The 17,756-nt window shown below is 41.1% G+C and overlaps 3 protein-coding genes across 3 annotated transcripts in view; 1 reads left to right on the top strand and 2 right to left on the bottom strand.

Annotated features, from left to right (window-relative positions):
* LOC145425781 (uncharacterized) overlaps positions 1 to 17,756 on the top strand; it is a 95,631-nt gene that overhangs the window by 16,509 nt on the left and 61,366 nt on the right. The window lies entirely within an intron of this gene.
* On the bottom strand, positions 499 to 3,458 carry LOC145425798 (butyrophilin-like protein 10). Its single transcript, XM_080299223.1, has 4 exons — positions 3,215 to 3,458; positions 3,043 to 3,126; positions 1,796 to 2,116; positions 499 to 967 (listed from the first exon to the last, which is right to left on the bottom strand). Exons 2-4 carry the CDS (start codon positions 3,110 to 3,112, stop codon positions 819 to 821), a joined length of 540 nt encoding a protein of 179 aa, XP_080155349.1. The 5' UTR covers positions 3,113 to 3,126; positions 3,215 to 3,458; the 3' UTR covers positions 499 to 818.
* On the bottom strand, positions 9,295 to 16,140 carry LOC145421406 (uridine 5'-monophosphate synthase-like). Its single transcript, XM_080291712.1, has 5 exons — positions 16,002 to 16,140; positions 12,015 to 12,175; positions 10,899 to 11,016; positions 10,619 to 10,788; positions 9,295 to 10,531 (listed from the first exon to the last, which is right to left on the bottom strand). Exons 1-5 carry the CDS (start codon positions 16,138 to 16,140, stop codon positions 10,394 to 10,396), a joined length of 726 nt encoding a protein of 241 aa, XP_080147838.1. The 3' UTR covers positions 9,295 to 10,393.

The following is a 17,756-nucleotide window of genomic DNA, read 5'->3' as shown; positions in this document are numbered from 1 at the left end:
AGTTACAGCACGGCCAAATGTTCTGTGGCACAGACGTGGCGTTGAAGTCACTCCACACGAAGGAAACACAGATGAGCCCTGTGTGGGCCAAAAAACACAGATACTGTATGTGATTCATACTAAAACACATCAGGGGTGTCTCATTGTTGAATCGGCTGACCTCCATTCATTACCATCGAAACCCACTGCAGGTAACTGTCTACAAAAAACAATTAATACATTCAGTATTTTTTTGTCTGTCCTAAATCATCTGTTTTGATTTACAAAAGTATAAAACTGTATGATTATGAAAGATCTAATTTTGCTGGTTCTTATATAGTGAGACTCATTCACCCATTTCCACACCCAAGTGTTTTCTGTGTAGCTCGATGTTTGTATCTTTCCCAAAGACTTCTCAGAGTGCAGACTGGAACACTCAGGGGTGAAACCACCAACCTTTCAACCAGCTCAACCTCTGAGCCACAGTTAGCCCAAAAACATTCAACAGGACACACAGAGTAGAAAAGTCAGGAAGTGTTGTTTAATATAATATTAAAATACAGAGCTGAGGTTCAACAGGATGACTGGTGATGTTAGGATGTTTTCTCATTCATCATCATGTTGATCAGATTTAATCTTGATAACATGATAAGAATTAAGCATGATTAACTATTATCAAAGGAAACAAAAGTATAACTTTAAACTTTGTCTGTTTATATCATCTGAGTCGCTGTTCTGCTGTCAAGTGTGATGATGATGACATTGATTATCATGTTTGGTGTCAGCACTGAGAGTTTAGAGCACCAGCTGAAGACTCCGTTTAGAGTTTAGCAGACAGTCTAGTCCTGATCATCAGGAGGCTGGAAGGAATCCGGACTCTGTGGCTTTTGTTTTCTGCAGAACGATAAACCAGCAGCAGCAGCCACACCTGCAACTATCAGGCCAACTATCACTCCAATAGATCCAGTTCCACCCGGTCCTGATCCATCTGCAGGTGAGAAACAGGTGTGAGGTGTCATGTCTGGGCCAAAAAAACAGAGATACTGTATGTAATTCATACTAAAACACACCAGGGCCGAACAACATGTTGGTCCTGGACCAAGCTCAACACTGGAGATCAACAGAGGTCCCCCCATAAGCCTTTGAGGAAGATTTGGCTGACCGCGATCTGGGTCTGCACAGCCTGTTCTCCACTGCATGTGGTGATGACCCCAGTTTTTCTCAACCATCTGTCCCAGTTGCACCTGATCCTGTTCCAGTTGTGCTTGTCCTATGATCCCCATTACATGTATGGGGCTGCAGTGGGCAAGCTACACCATGTGGACCAGCAGGCACAACTACTCAGTGTTAAACACTTGTTCTAATGTTTTAGGGGAAAAGGGGCAGTGCTTACATTCAATCTTTGGTTTGTATTTCTTTCCTCCTGAAAACTAGGAATTAGTGAGTGGTCTAAGGAGCTTGGAAAGAAAAGCGTCGGGACTTGTTTAAGTTGTTTAAGTTCCTTAGACTACGATGACCTGGATGAATGAGAACCTTCACAGACGAATCAGTGAGTGTTATTCCCGGCCACTATACAGTGATTACCATTATTATATCTTTCCCACTGTGAAGCACTTACAATGTTTGTGTGTCCCCCGACCACTGTTAGGTGACCAAAATAGGAAAGTTTAAATGAAGTGTAACATTTTCACTTTCCAGCATGTTTTCAGTGAGATATAGATTCTCTGCTGGGGGATAGAGGAAGCTGTACCTTACTAAAAACCACTGAATGAAGTTTTCTAAATGATTTACAGAAAAATCAGAGTTACTCACTCACCTGGAGGAATTCTCAGATTGATGGTGATGTTTTTCCATGAACGTGTTTCTGCTATTTTAAAAAGACACTTGTATGTTCCAGAGTCAGCAGTGGTCGCTTTCTTCACAATCAAAGACGCGTCTCCATCCTTCATCCCTCTGAGAGCCACTCTGTTCTTATATGATGGATGCTGGTTGTTTGGAACAAAACGCCCATCCTGGTACAAAAAGACATTTTTCTGTCCCAGGCCAGTTCTGCTCCACTCTACAGCTGAGATCTTATTGGTAACTCGACATGGAAGCGCGACGTCCTGTCCAGACTCGGCTGTGATGTTTATCTGGACTGAAAGAGGAAACAACACAGAGCAGAGAGGTTAAAGGTCAACATGCAATTATAAGCAGAATTATTTACTTTAAATAATTGTTTATGTCTTTTAACATTTGGACGGATTTAATTAATGTTATTGTCTTAAAGCCCAGCAGAGGCCTGTACTATAAAGCAGCTTTGGGTTCGGGGTTTTCTGTGCTAGGAAGTTGGTTCACGTCTTATAACAGTGCATTGCCATGGTAACTTATTCTGTGAACCTGCTCCAGATCAGATAAAATCCAGATTAGAGATCATGATGTATAAAATAAATCTATGAACCAATAATGTTTTATAAGAGTTAATATCTGGTTGAAAACAAGATGCCTGCACTTCACTTGTGGAGCTCATGTTAAATTTGTACATAAACTAAGTTTAAATCCTGTTTTGTATTTAGTCTTAAACAGCACAGAATCTGCTTTCAATCAACATTTTTTCATTACCTGACTGATTATCCTGATTTCCATTATCAGAGTAAATAAATGGGGCAGACATGTTGTTGATATCACTTCCCAGAACAAGGCGAAGGTCATTTTAGCCTCATGCTAAACATGCAAAGTGTCAGAAACTACAAGATGTTAGCTTCCACAGAACAACAACATGTGCTGATAATAAGTGAACATAATGTGTGAGAGAAAGCAGCCTCTCATTATAAGACACTGTGAGTCTCTGCATGCTGCCTTTATGGAGCTACAGCTGTTTGTATACACTGAACAAAAAGCTTTGTAGCTGCATCCTGACTCCTGACACACGTTACACTTCTTTGTCTCTGTCACAGCTGGATTACAGATGTTAACTCCACACAAACTGCACCCAGCCTTGTGTCTCCTCCACACACAGACAGTCTACTTTACTCCTCGTTTTCTCAGAAAGGCATTATGTTAGTTTCTAACAGTAAATCTCACCTGCAGAGACGAACACGAAGACGCTGAAAAACAGCAAAGTTGAGCCGAGCGAGACACTGACAGCAGACATTTCTTAACTCCACCCTTCAGAGTCAGAGAGAGAGACGTTAGGCTGCGCACCGCTGGTCTGAAAGGCTCTTAGCACATAAACCGTACGTACTAATTTACTTACTCGGGTTTCATATGTGATAGTTTGTGTGCAGGGCTTAGTTTAAGGGCTGAAAATGAATCTGAATAAATCCTGTTTTTCCCTCTCAAAGACTCACAAACTCCTGGCATCCCTGTTAGAAAGAAACATAAATATTTGAGAGTAAATGTTTGAGAAAATTTAATTAAAAAAATCTGCCAACATTTTAAAATTTTGTCCCTGAAATAAAAAAAAAGGTAAGTGTGGAGAGAGATCTGTCCTTAAATGGACTTTGGTGAGGCTGATCTGTTTGTTCTGTTAAAGTTTGTTAAAGTTTGATATACTTTGATTTTATATGATATAGAAAATTTAAAAAAGAAATGATTTAAAACTCATGTAAGTCAAAACATGATGGTGGACTAAAAGTTTACGTCTTTCAGTATTACAAAATTACTGTTATTTAAAAAAACAACTCGCTTTTAATCTGATCGGTTGAGCTAAATTATGGCATAAATGTGATGATGAAATTAAAGAGCTGGCTGGAAAGTCGCCCAGTATTCATGAGAAAGCTCCTTTAACTCCAGGGTGAGAGATGATTTCACTGTGAGGGATCAGGCCTGCTGTCACACAGAGACTGATGACAGACATGCTGAGGCCGTTAAGTTTGCTTTTCTGATTAATATGTCTAATGAGAATTAGCAGATTTATATCATAAACCATGAGGAGACACGTGAGGAGAAACTCTCATTCTCTTTATTTGGACCTTTGTTCTGCTGTGGAGGAGATCATCCAGCGACACGAGCGTCACGTCGAGGTTTTACACTGAATCTGCTGCTCATCTTTCTTATTATTCTCCACATGTCAGGATAAGACACTGGATTGCCTGGGCCACGAAACACCGCGATTAGACTACTGAAGACTGAAAGAAGGTTTTTGGACTGATGAATCAAAATTGTAAATCTTTGGTTCATGCAGGATCTTTGTACGACGTTGAGAAGATGAACGGATGTTTCCACAGTGTGTGGCATCAACCAGGTGATGGTCTGGGGCTGTTATGTTGGATCCAGGATTGGTGACTTGTATAGAGTGAGACGCACAGCAGTGGGAGCCGTTTTGTTTGTTTACTAAAAAAGCTGATCTCTGCATGAGGATCAGTTTGTTTGGTTCACAAGTTCTTACAAACAGCTGAAGCTGAAGCTCCAACACAAAAACACTCACTGACTCTGAGATTAGAGCTCAGAAATTCATGTGTGTTTGTAACACAGTTTGACTTCAAATTTTTCAGAAGGAATTCGGGAGAAATATCTGTCATCTAAAAAGATTTAATTGCCTTTGGCAGGTGAAATTACAAGTACACAAGGCTGAACCCCAGTCTGTCTAGAAACATATGAACACAAAAACACACCCTGCATAGCCTTGATTATCTAATGTTATCCTTCAGCTTATTCTAAGGCTCGGTTCAGGACATCTTTATTCTTTAACCAGAGACTTATAGAAAACTATTATCAGTGTATGTGTGAGCATGCAGCAAAGACTCTCAAGCGCTCTGCGTCCACTCTTTAGTACTTCAGCCCAGTCTTAGCACCAGAAGAAGCTCATGATCCTCAAAACACAGAGTGCCAACTAGTTTATGAGCACATTTTCATTGTGTACATATTCAAATAATAAAACAGCTTTATTGAATTCTTTTATAAACAATTTATATTTTTTTTAGACCCTAACAGCCGGAGTCTGAACATTAATCATCAGACATGTTAGACGTCTACAGTCGTCTGCTGGGTGTTCAGGAGAGTCCTGACTCATCATGATTTCAGTCACAGACCAGCTCTTGGGGGGGAAAGAGGCTGTTCATCCTCTGGATGATTATGAGTGTTAGAATGGCGTCGTTTTCTTTTGTAGATCAAAAATCCAACAACTAAAACAACAGCAGAAACACCGATGATCAGTGCAACAGATCCTCCTGTCGGACCTGCAGGTGAGAAACAGCTGTGAGGTGTCAGGTAGGCGACGAGTGAAGAACAGAATCTTTTTCTTTGTCAAGTAGATTAGGTTAAAAAAAAGAATAAAGGGTGAATAAAGAATGACAATTTGGACACTCTGCATTTGAAGTATTTCAATACTGCCAGAGCTGATAAGAGGATTTATATTTATGGGGGAAAATACCAGTTAAATTTCCCCTAGGGTTAGGAGACATAAATGTCTTTGTTTCTGCTCTAACCAAACAATGCTGCTCTACAACTCTAGACTACCAGCCACAAAGACAACAGCTGGAGAAACATCTGTCTACCTCTGACATCCACCAGCTCATCCATACAACAAACAAACATCAACAACCAGGAAGCAGCTTCACCTCTGATCACACACACACTCAGCTCTACTCACTCACCTGGACGATCAGTAACTCTCAGACGTACGTAGCTGATATATTTCCATGAGCGTGTTCCTTCCATAAAGACACCACACATGTATGTTCCACTGTCAGCAGGCGTCAGATCGTTCACAATCATAGACATGTTTCCATCCGTCATCTGTATGTCCAGGAGATCCACCCGGTTCTTAAAAGACCGATCCTGGTTGTCTCGTTCAAAATTCCCATTCTGGTACGAAAGAACATGTTCACCTTCCAGACGAGATCCCATCCATTTTACACCTGTGATGGAGTTGTTGTTGTTTGAACTTTGACATGGCAGAGTGACATTTTGTCCAGACTCAGCTTTGATGTTCATTTTCTGACCTGAAAGAGGAAACAACACAGAGCAGAGAGGTTAAAGGTCAAAGTACAATTATGATTAGAATGATTGACTTTAAATATTTTGTTTATTTCCTTTGACATTTGAGTTTTTAGTCATGTTGGATTTAATGAACCTCTGAACATCCAGCAGGTCACAAGTGACCCACTGAGGGGGAATTTTAGCCTCATGCTAAACATGCAAAGTGTCAGAAACTACAAGATGTTAGCTTCCACAGAACAACAACATGTGCTGATAATAAGTGAACATAATGTGTGAGAGAAAGCAGCCTCTCATTATAAGACACTGAGTCTCTGCATGCTGCCTTTATGGAGCTACAGCTGTTTGTATACACTGAACAAAAAGCTTTGTAGCTGCATCCTGACACTACAACACATCACACTGACACACACATTACACTTTGTCTCTGTCACAGCTGGATTACACATGTTAAGTGTCCACCCAGCCTCGTGTCTCCTTTATACACAGAGACAAACTGAATCCACATGAAAATTATTCTGAGAAATAAATCAAGATTATACTCTTTATTCTTCATTTACTCAGTAGAAACCGTTTGATTTATAATAGCTATATCTGACTTGCTAAACCTGACAAACACAAGGATGTTGTCAAGAACAAAGGTACAAATTAAAACCTGAGTGTAAATGTGACCAGATGAAGTGTGAGGTTGTGAGAAAGTCTCTGACTGCATTCATAGATGTGTCCTTTCAGCTGCTCGCTCTGATCCAACCTTTGGTCTCTAAGAAGAGGCTTCAGGGAGATATTTGCTACGTTGGACTGTAGGACCATCAGAAATGTGTGCAGTAACAAAACAGGCAGCACTGAAAGCAGCTCTAAGTGTTTGTGTTGTTCAATGATTTGTGCACAACAACAACAATGGGACCTCTCTCATCCATCAGTCACTAGAGGTGGAAATCACCATACATCTCACGATACGATATTATTGCAATTTCTAAAAATATTTTGCGATATTCAAATTCTGTACATAAAGGTAAACTTTATCAATATTAATTTTATCTAATATCAAAGTCTCACACTCAGTCTCTCATTTCAGTCAGTTTTATTGTTGACAAACTGAACGGTTTGTATCACAGTCTAGTCCAACTTAACTGAATGCATCCATCTGGTACAATTATAGCTATTCTGAACTATGCAATTTATGAAAACTATGCAGCCCATTCAGCAACTGAAGAATTTGAAAACAAATTAAAACAAAATATAATTTTACATTAAATAAAAAAGTTTTAAACTTAATTAAAATAAAACACGTCTTAAATTAAAATAAGTAAACTGTCATGTTTATTGCTGCCAAAAAAAAAAAGTTAAACACATTTGGAGAATGAAGGAATGTCAGGATTCTTGCTCAGAAAAAGGAGCTGATCAACATGCTCTGAAGTCAGAGCATGTTCCAGTCCACGAAAAAATTGTTTGTAACAAAATATCGATTTCTGCTGTCCCTGTATCGATACATTATTAGCAAACAAAATATCACGATACTACACAGTATCGATTTTTCCCCCACCCCTATCAGTCACCATGTGGACATTTTTCTGACAGACTTTGAAGCTGATGGACGTTTTGTGTCTGCACTAAGTACGTTTTCAGCAGCTATGGCACCGGCAGGATTCACTTTCACAGACTCACAACCACCAGCTTCACCCCTCCCCTCCAGCTGTAGGCTTTAACATTGAGTTTCCCCACACATGTTTACAGACGAGTTAGAGAGCAAGAGAAGAAGAGACGGATTCATAAATGTCTTTGTTTCTGCTCTAACCAAACAATGCTGCTCTACAACTCTAGACTACCAGCCACAAAGACAACAGCTGGAGAAACATCTGTCTACCTCTGACATCCACCAGCTCATCCATACAATAAACAAACATCAACAACCAGGAAGCAGCTTCACCTCTGATCACACACACACTCAACTCTACTCACTCACCTGGAGGAACAACTACACGAAGGTCGATGATGCTGATGGGCTCCCATAAGCGTCTTTTTCCCGTGAAGACACGACACTCGTATGTTCCAGTGTCATTAATCGTCACGTTCTTCAGAATCAAAGACACGTCTCCATCCTTCATCTGTCTGTCCTGCAGATCCACCCGGTTCTTAAAAGATGGATGCTGGTGTGTTGAATCAGAGAGACCATCTCGGTACAAAAGGACATAACCTGTCATCAGGTCATCTCTCCTCCACTGTACAACTAAGATGTTGTTGTTTGCAGCTCGACATGTCAGAGTGACGTCCTGACCAGACTCAGCTGTGATGTTTTTCTGGTCTGAAAGAGGAAACAACACAGAGCAGAGAGGTTAAAGGTCAAAGTACAATTATGATCAGAATGATTGACTTTAAATATTTTGTTTATTTCCTTTGACATTTGAGTTTTTAGTCATGTTGGATTTAATGAACCTCTGAACATCCAGCAGGTCACCAGTGACCCACTGAGGGGGAATTTTAGCCTCATGCTAAACATGCAAAGTGTCAGAAACTACAAGATGTTAGCTTCCACAGAACAACAACATGTGCTGATAATAAGTGAACATAATGTGTGAGAGAAAGCAGCCTCTCATTATAAGACATTGTGAGTGGGGCTTAAAACCGATCCATGTGGGACTCCACATTAGAATTTAGCTACATCTGACCGAAAGTTTCCCACTAAAACTAAAAGTGTTCTGCCAGAAATGAGGTGAACCACTGTAGGACAGATCCAGATATCCCTACTATGTGATTTAAGCGGTGGATTAAGAGATGATCAGCGGTATTAAAGGCTGAGCTTAGGTCCAATTGAACAAGGACTAAGCAATCACCCCTGTCCTCTGCCATCAAAAGGTCATTTGTGACGTTGAGGACAGATGTTTCTGTAGAGTGTCACTTTCTAAAAACAACTGAAAGTTATCAAGATTATACTTCTCCAGTGCAATGAAAATGAAATGAAATGAAAGAAATGAAAGTAAGTTTTGAGATGGGTCTTTAGCTTGACTGAAGTGTCTGATCCAGGTTAAGCTTTTTGAGCTGACGATGAATAACTCCCTGTTTAAAGCACCTGAAGACAGAGCCAGATAGCAGGGAACAGTTTATTAACTTGACCACAGAGGGCCATGTTGCGTCAAAACCTTTACAAAATAGAGAAGTAGGTAGGACAGTAGGTAGGACTTTTTGAGGGTTTCATTTGTGTCAGTATTTCCAATAGATATTTTAAACAAACTGGGTCAAAGGATTCCATAATTATGGGGTGTGGAAGATCATGGTTGAAGGGGCTATCTAGGGGAGCAATGTTTCCTCTTAGGCCATTGATCTTATCTTGAAAAAAAAAATTCTAAAAAGTGTTAAAAACCAGCAGGTGAGATCCCAGCACAGTTTCCAGTCACAGTCACATCGGTTCTCCAGAGTGGGAAATCATTTTGTTAAGCCAGTAGCTTTACATAACCCAGTTTAACAGTGAGTGGGTGTGTGGGAGGATTTTCCTGAACAGAGCAGAGAAAAAGGTGAGATCCCAGCACAGTTTCCACCGTAGTTTACGATTTTTCCTGTTTCTCAGAAAGAAGCTAACAAAGTGAAAAACACTTTAAAAACTGACACCAGTATAAAGCTTGTAGTTCTCTTACAGTGTAATCTGACATATAAAACTTATTCTTCCACCATGAACAGCTTGTGTTGCTATATAGTCTCTTTTCCATCCAAGAAACATGTTTCACTGCAAAATTAAGCATCAAACTTCACTATATTCACCCAAACAGTGAGACTGCTGTTTGTAGATTACAGCTCAGCGGTGAAACACAACAGTGCTCGGCAGACTGTTCACAAAGCTGAGGGATCGAGGACAAATTAAAGAGAATCAGAAACGTTTAAAGCAGCAGATCAACGGTAAAATACACACCTGCCAAGAACAGCCTGCAAGTGCAAACCTTAATGTGGCAGTGATATCAGACGCAAACATTACCGTGTACATCATTACACGCTGCCTACAAACACTCAGTTTACCTGCACAGCTCCTGTTACAGCTGCACTTTGAATCTCAAGTCAGAATTATTTCAGAATACTTTATTAATCCCTGAGGAGATTATGCGAGGGAAATGGGGTTAAAGGGGGAGACTGCTGCAGACTTTGGGAGAGCAGCAATAGCTGTAGCTTGTTTGATGTACTACAGCACCACCATGTGTTAGAAATGAGTCATGGCAAAAAGCAGACTTCAGGGTTGTCTGAGGTGCAGTTTGACCTGAACTTTACAAACAGAGAACGACTTCACACAAATCTCTGAATCTCCTGATCAGACACGGTGCAGGCTTCACCTTCAGGTGTACAGTCTGTGTAGGACGGGGCTCCACGAGTTACAACAACAAAGGATGTACCACTAAAAGCATGCACTGTGTATCCATGTATCTTCAGTAGGGTGGATTTCATATCAACACTGTGTGCACACCTCACTTTGTAGTTCTTCTAGTGTGAATTTATGAATAAAAGTGGAAAAAGTTCAACAAACGCAGTCAGATTTACCTCCAGCCTGCATCTGCACCCCGGGGGTCATGTGGATGAACTCTGGCCTCTCTGTGAGCTTGGAGCCACAGATAAACCCCATCACAGAGTCCGAGTGCTCCTCTGCCATTTGCACCTGTGAAACACAAAACAGCTGTAAGCTGAAAAGAACACAAAGCACATGTAAACAAACTGAGAACAAGTCCCACACAGTTGTGCTCACCGCAGCCTTTGTGTATTCACCAGCAGCCAGGGTTCCCTGGCAGCTCATCTGAGCTATGAGCAAACAGCCTCGGCCCAGAGGCTTTCCTACAGCGCTCAGACCTTTCACCACTCCCGGCACTGTGTGGGCATTCACTATGTGGGACCAGGAGGAAATCTGGTACAAACCACCTGGAGAAAAGACAGAAGATCACAGCGTTCAAATACTTTGGATATAAACAACATGATTTTTAAGTTATCCTGAATTTACACGACAAAAAGAAAGTGTGAAATCGTCTCACCATCATACTGACGCTTGACTGTGTTCCCGATGTCAGCAAACTTGCGATCTTCAAAGATGAGGAAGTTGTGTTTCTCTGCTAAGGCTTGCATGTTCTGAATGAAGGCTGATGTGTAGTCCTGTAACACATATGGAAAAAACCATCAGCTTGTTTGTTACATGTACAGACTCAAGGTTTGAGTTGACCTGCCATCTTCAGAAGTTTCCTGATGACTCTGCGGTGGTTGGACGCATCAGCAGGGATGATGAGACAGAGTACCGGGCTGTGGTCGACTCCTTTGTCACGTGGTGTGAGCAGAATCATCTGCAGCTCAACGTGGCAAAGACCAAGGAACTGATCGTGGACTTCAGGAAGACCAGGAAACACTTGACCCCTGTTTCAATCCAGGGGGTCAGTGTTGACATTGTGGAGGACTATAAATACCTTGGAGTACACATTGACAATAAACTGGACTGGGCTAAAAACACCACAGCACTTTACAGGAAGGGCCAGAGTCGTCTCTATTTTTTGAGGCGACTGAGGTCCTTCAACATCTGCCAGAAAATGCTGAGGATTTTCTATGAGTCTGTTGTGGCCAGTGCGATCCTCTATGCTGTTGCATGCTGGGGGAGCAGGCTGAGGGTCGCAGATGCCAACAGACTTAATAAACTAATCCGTAAGGCCAGCAATGTTGTGGGGATGGAGCTGGACTCCCTCAAGGTGGTGTCGGAGAGGCGGATGCTGTCCAAGATAAAGACAATGTTGGATAACACCTCCCACCCACTCCATGACATGTTGGTCAGTCACAGGAGCTCGTTCAGTGAGAGACTGAGATTACCGAAAAGCACCACTGAACGACACAGGAAATCATTCCTGCCTGTAGCCATCTCCCTGTACAACGCATCCACTTAACACACTGGTTACTGCTACAACTACACGTTTCTTTTCCAACTATTTATTTATGAGTGACTTATGTATGTATGTATGTATATATATGTATGTATATATTGTACTATTCTTAGTTAGCGTATTGTCTGTCTTGTCTTAATGTTGGTTTATAATGGAGCACTGTAACAAAAAATAATTTCCCCCAGGGATCAATAAAGTATTCTGATTCTGATTCTGATCCTGCTGTACCTCCAGGATGTCTGCATGGGTCTTCAGCATGCAGATCTTTGGACCGAGCGACTCGGCCAGCTGCAGCAGCTCCTCGCTGTTGGTTACATCAGCAGACACACAAAGGTTGGACTGCTTCTCCTCCATAATCTTCAGCAGCTTTGATGCTAGAAGGTAAATGTCTGCAGATAAAAGAAGGAACAAATGAAGAAGGAACAGAAAATGAGAAACCAAAGAAAACACCACCAGTCTCTGTTTGAACTTTAAATAATTAAATTAGGACAGATGGTTTGAAAGAGGAGTGAAAGAAGCCATCTATGTCCACTGTGAGCGACCATCTTTGAACAGAGGCGGTGGTTTACGACACCAACTCTCTGCCATCTATAATCCAGTTTTGAGATCCCTTCCCAGACGCCTTAACGCCCACTCACATCCTGGGCCATCTGACCTCAGGAATTCGCATGATAAGGTGGGGCCAGGTTTCACAATGAACACACCCAAAACTCTGACTGATTGGGACCCACACCCAGTTTCACACCTTGGCTCAGGCGATTAGAGGATCATCAGGGGGTCCTTTTGTCCCTCTGTGGGGGGTCACTCCCACTAGGTTTATATCTGGGACTCTCCACCATTTGACCTTAGAACTGAAGAAGCTTCTCGGATGAGAGGTGAAACGTCTTCAAGTAACTTAAAGAAGTCCAGACGCTTTTCTTTGCAAGCTCCTTTGGCTACGATGACCTGGATGACTGAGAACCTTCACAGACTTTAAATGATTAAAGTTTTAAAACTACATACTTCCTAACTCGGCTCTTTCTTAATAACTAAGCTCCAGCTTCTTACTGGCAGGAGAGTCGCTGCCATTCTTGGGGCTGAGAGAGAGTGAAGGTGACAGAGTTACTGTACTGATTTTTTGTTCCTGGATTGTGAAGCAACACAAATAAACACATGAGCCTTATCTTATCCTGAGTGACCTGAAGAGGAGCTGCAGAAAGCTGCTGATTCATATAAACATCATTGAGGCTTGAGTGAGTGATTAGCTGCTGACAGGTCCAGTCTGATCTGTTTGAACTGCCTTACGCTGTGTGAAAGGAGGAGTTCCCTGAAACTCAACCATTAAGTCTGCTAAATTACTGTAAAACAAACCGCGAGTATTAATGTTACACAGGAGCTGACGAGTGCCTACACAGACACATTTGCCTTCAGAAAGTGCATCCAGCAGACGTTTCCTGTGTCCGGTATCGCTTTCAGCTGTTCTGAAGTCAGTATGCTGTGCAGTCATGAAGGCAGCACGTGGTTACCTGGTGCGTGAGCGCGGGGTGGGACACGAGCACCCTCAGGTGAATATAAATGGGTGCCAGCAGGCCGCTCTTCAGCTTGTATTCTCCAAACTTCACTCCGTTCACGTCGTGGAGCTTCAGGATTAAACTGTCAGTGGAAGCGCTACCTGGAAGCCTTGCGCCAAATGTTTCAGAATAAAAGCGTCAATGTATGTTTTGAGAGCATTTAATGTTTACAGATAAAACGTCGCGTAGGTCAGTGAGCATGTGTGATGAAGCCTGGTAGAAAGAGTCGTTGTTTGTGAAAGTTAAAATAACCTGATGGCAGACATGTTTCATTAACACCTCAACATAAAGAAGTGCTGAGGGGTGTTGGCAATGAATGTGAGACAGAGATCAGTGGATGAAACCATCAGAAGCTCATGTTCTGCAAAAAGAGAATACGTTTTTGTTTTCTGAAGCTATTCTGGACATTTTTAAAGTCTTCAGCATGAAGTTGTTGTTCATCGTACTGTGAGGTTACAGGCTAGACTGCTTAATAATGGCCTCCAAGTTTAACCTGACACTTTTATTCATATTTACTTCATATTTGTATTCTGTGTCTCCAAAGTCAGAATACACTTACATTTTAGTGTCGCTGATTTGCAAAACAAAAGCTAAACTCGGTTCAGACGTGAGTTACAAGTTACAAAACAAAGATCTCAAACTAAAACCCACGTTCTCAGTCTGTCCCAATAAGTAAACACAGTGAAGCCCTGCTGTAAGTCTTTCTGACTGAATAAAGTCATACAAAGACAAACTTGCATTATGCAGCATTTTATTCAGATTGCAACTAATCCATGTTCAGATGTTTTTACGTCTGTTCTACTGTATTCTACTGGTTACACTTTTATTTTTCTTGATAAGAACTGATTTATGCTGAGGTACATCCTTATACTATTCAATGTGGAACAACAATATAACTCACTGATTTTCCATGTTGTTGTTGTAAACAACAGGAGGAGATTCATTGTCTGTGTTTTTGCCATGAGCGGCTGAGTCTTTGTGTGAATGCATGTATGCATCTTTTCAAGGAGCGTCAACAGCAGAGGGCCTCCTTCTTTGTTTTTTGGACCTTATTGTCTCTGTTTTCTCTCTCACAGTGTCTCCTCTGCCTCAGGCCAACAGCCAGGTGTTGAAAATACCTGCAGTTAACAGAGACATGCGACTCTTGAGACGGCATTTCAGATAGAAACACTGCTGAGCCTGAAGTGTTTCTGTCTACAATCACCAGATTTCACAAGATACAAACACAGAAAGCTGTGTGTGCATCAATAAGAAGGCGTTACACAAAATAATAAATCTTCACCTTTATCATTTACAGCTTTCAGACTAAAATATAACTCTTTAAGTAACGGTGCACTCACTTCGTGGAACGCACTAAATTACTTTTTTGTTGTGGGTTAAACATAACCTAAGGTTTCTAACCAAGGTCCTAACACGATTTACAGTCCACAAGTAGAAGTCTGTGTAACTGTGTAAACAGTACACAATACAAGTAATGCAAGTAAACACTGACAGTAGGGCTGTACCACAGTTATGTCTAGTTGTAGAATGCAGCTTCCATATTTAACAAAGCCCCAATATTTCTTCTTATACTCCTTATAATATTTCTTCAGAGTAAAAGATCTCTCAGCAGAATTATGCAACATTTTAGGCACACTATTGCCCCTATCAACTCAGTGAGCTGGGATTGTTTATTCTAAACATGAACTACTGTTAAAGCAACACACATGGACTACTGGAGCCCCACACGACAACATCTATACTGTCCAGTCTCTCCTGGTGGACATGGCATCACGTTATTCATGGTTACAAACAATTTTAGATTGATGTGGGCCAAGCCCAGCACCTACTTGCCAACATTGAGACCTCAGGTGGAAGCTGCGCCCACCTGAGGACCCGCCCTTCGCGGTCTGAGTGGGCGGGTCATACGAAAGCCGGTTTGGCCGGAAGTGAGCGACTGTGACGATCCAGCCTTCAGAATTACGTCACGAGCTCTCTCGGTGGAGTGACACTGCCGTCTGCTCCTTTTTATCTAAAATATAACCGGACACTGGCGTAAATTCTCGACCGTCTCGTTCTTCGAGAATTTACGCCAGTGTCCGGTTATATTTATGTTTAATCAGTTTTCTGTTTGACGTTTATTCAGCTGTGTGAAAACCCCGGAGGAACCTCCCGAGGGATTAATAAAGTTTTATTTAATCTAATAACTTTAATCTCAGCCAAACCGATTTACTCACGAACAAATAAAACACTGAAAAAGGCCAAACAATAACATGTTTAAGTTATTTAAGTAACTTTAGCGAAAGACCGCGGGAGTTTGCTGCTCTCGCCGGAGCTCAGATATTTGAAGTTTACACAGCTACATTCTCGCCTGAAAAGACGCTAAAAGTTTATTTTGCGACCCAGAAAGAGAAATAAGAGTAATATTAAAACTAAGTAGCTGTAGTAATAGTAGCCATTGTTCGGAAACTGGAATTGGCTGGGCCAATCTGGGATATGGTTTTTCAATTTTGTTGTCCAGGTGGGAAATCGGGAGATATGGGGAGAATGGTGGCTCCTGGAGAGGCACTGAAATTCGGGATTCCCACAGAAAAATCGGGAGTGTTGGCATGTATGGCCTAGCATAGCCTGTAACGTTATTATGACGGACACATTTTATGAGTGAACTTGACTTTAAGTGACTTACAGGTTTCTTTGAAAACTACTTTCTTATATCCAGGTTCTTCCTTTTTGCTGTCGTCCTCGTCTCCTCCTTGCAGCGCAGATTTGCCGCTGCTAAAACTAAACAGAGCTCCCTGAAAGGCACAGCCAATCACATTTGCCATATTTGTCACATGACGTAGGACTCCAGTAGAGGACGTAATTTAACTCTTTCTGCACCGCTGGGTGAATGAGACGCTGACAGATCGGGTTTTTTTCTTTCTATCGGGTTAGTTTTTCTTTACTCGAAGACATCAAATTATTGGTGGGGACATGTCCCTTCCGTCCATGCCAAATCTACGCCTTTGTTCAGCAGGAAATACTTGAACCAACAGATTTTCCTCATCATCATTTCCCCATAACCCTTTAATGACTCTTGAGTACTTTTGAGATTTAAATTACAACAAAATAACACAATAAAAAACAATAAAACTGTCAATCGTGCATAGAAATTACTTTCCTGCACCGGATTGTATTTTCACATGAACCTCTATGAGGTCAGATGTAGAAGGGTTTAGGGCTACAGTGCAAATGTAAGATTGTTTGTTTCTGGGCGGGATTAAAGACAGAGAACAGAATCAGCATTGAAAATAGCTGCAAAATGTCATATTGGTGGGTTTTGTGTGGGTGTTTTGTTTTACTTAACTTTGCACATTAATAATCTAATTATTGGACTTGGACATGAGGTCAAGGACACTCTAAACCCAGGCACAATGTACATTTCAAATTCCTTTCATTTTAAATATGTTTATATTGTCTATTCTGTAAAATAGTCAGATGTCTTATTAATGTACAGAATTCACCTGCTTGCTGCTACTGCTGCACATTCACCCAATGTATATACTATATATATATATATATATATATATATATATATATAATGTTCTTCCTCCAACCCCCCCACACCCCCTCCCATTTTTGCACATGTCGAGGAGCGTGTCAGGTTACATTTCCCTGTGTGTTATACTTGTATAACTATGCATGTGACAAATAAAGAACCTTGAACCTTGAAGTTCTTTCTCTACTGGTGACCTGCTTTATTGTAGAGCTGTTTGCAGTAAAAGGTGAGCGGCAGCTAGTTATTTTGTTAATCCCTTGGATAACAGAGACAAAAAGGATACAGCAAATGGATGATAGTGGAAGATGGATGCAGATTGTTTTTTCTCTGTGAGGACACATTTGAGAATCCCAGAGTTACTAAAACTGATTTAGAGCCACTTCAGTTTTCACAACAGTCAAAAACGTTTTCATCATTTCTCTGCAAAAGCTGCATTTAACCAAATCAAAAAAAAAAAAAACCCACAATTTCATTGTGTGTAAAGAAAAACAAAACATGAGAATGTAGAACAATGAGAGCGACATGTTTAAGATGCAAGATCCAGCTCTTTCACTACTTTTAAGCAGAGGTTTACACTTTTTACTGAATTTATATTGATTTCTGCGTGTGTTGTTGCTGACTGTGTCTATATGTGTCATTTTTTCTAACTGTGAGATACTTGCTGCAGGTCTCCCTTGAAAAATGTTTTTAATCTCAGTGGGATCTTCCTGGTTAAATATAGATTTAATAAATAATAAAGAGACAGATGATTGAAGCCTGTAAGTATTTCTGTGCGTTTCTTTAAGGCACACAGAGCTTTTGGATCGTAGCAGAAAAAGTGGAATCAAAACATGTAAACAGTTTGTTCACAGTGGCTCACAGCACAGACACGTGGACATGAAGTCGTGTCATCGAGTCAGCTTT

The sequence above is a fragment of the Astatotilapia calliptera genome, chromosome 3 (assembly GCF_964374335.1).
Source record: "Astatotilapia calliptera chromosome 3, fAstCal68.1, whole genome shotgun sequence".
NCBI lineage: Eukaryota > Metazoa > Chordata > Actinopteri > Cichliformes > Cichlidae > Astatotilapia > Astatotilapia calliptera.
This window is presented reverse-complemented; position numbering and strand designations above follow the sequence as displayed.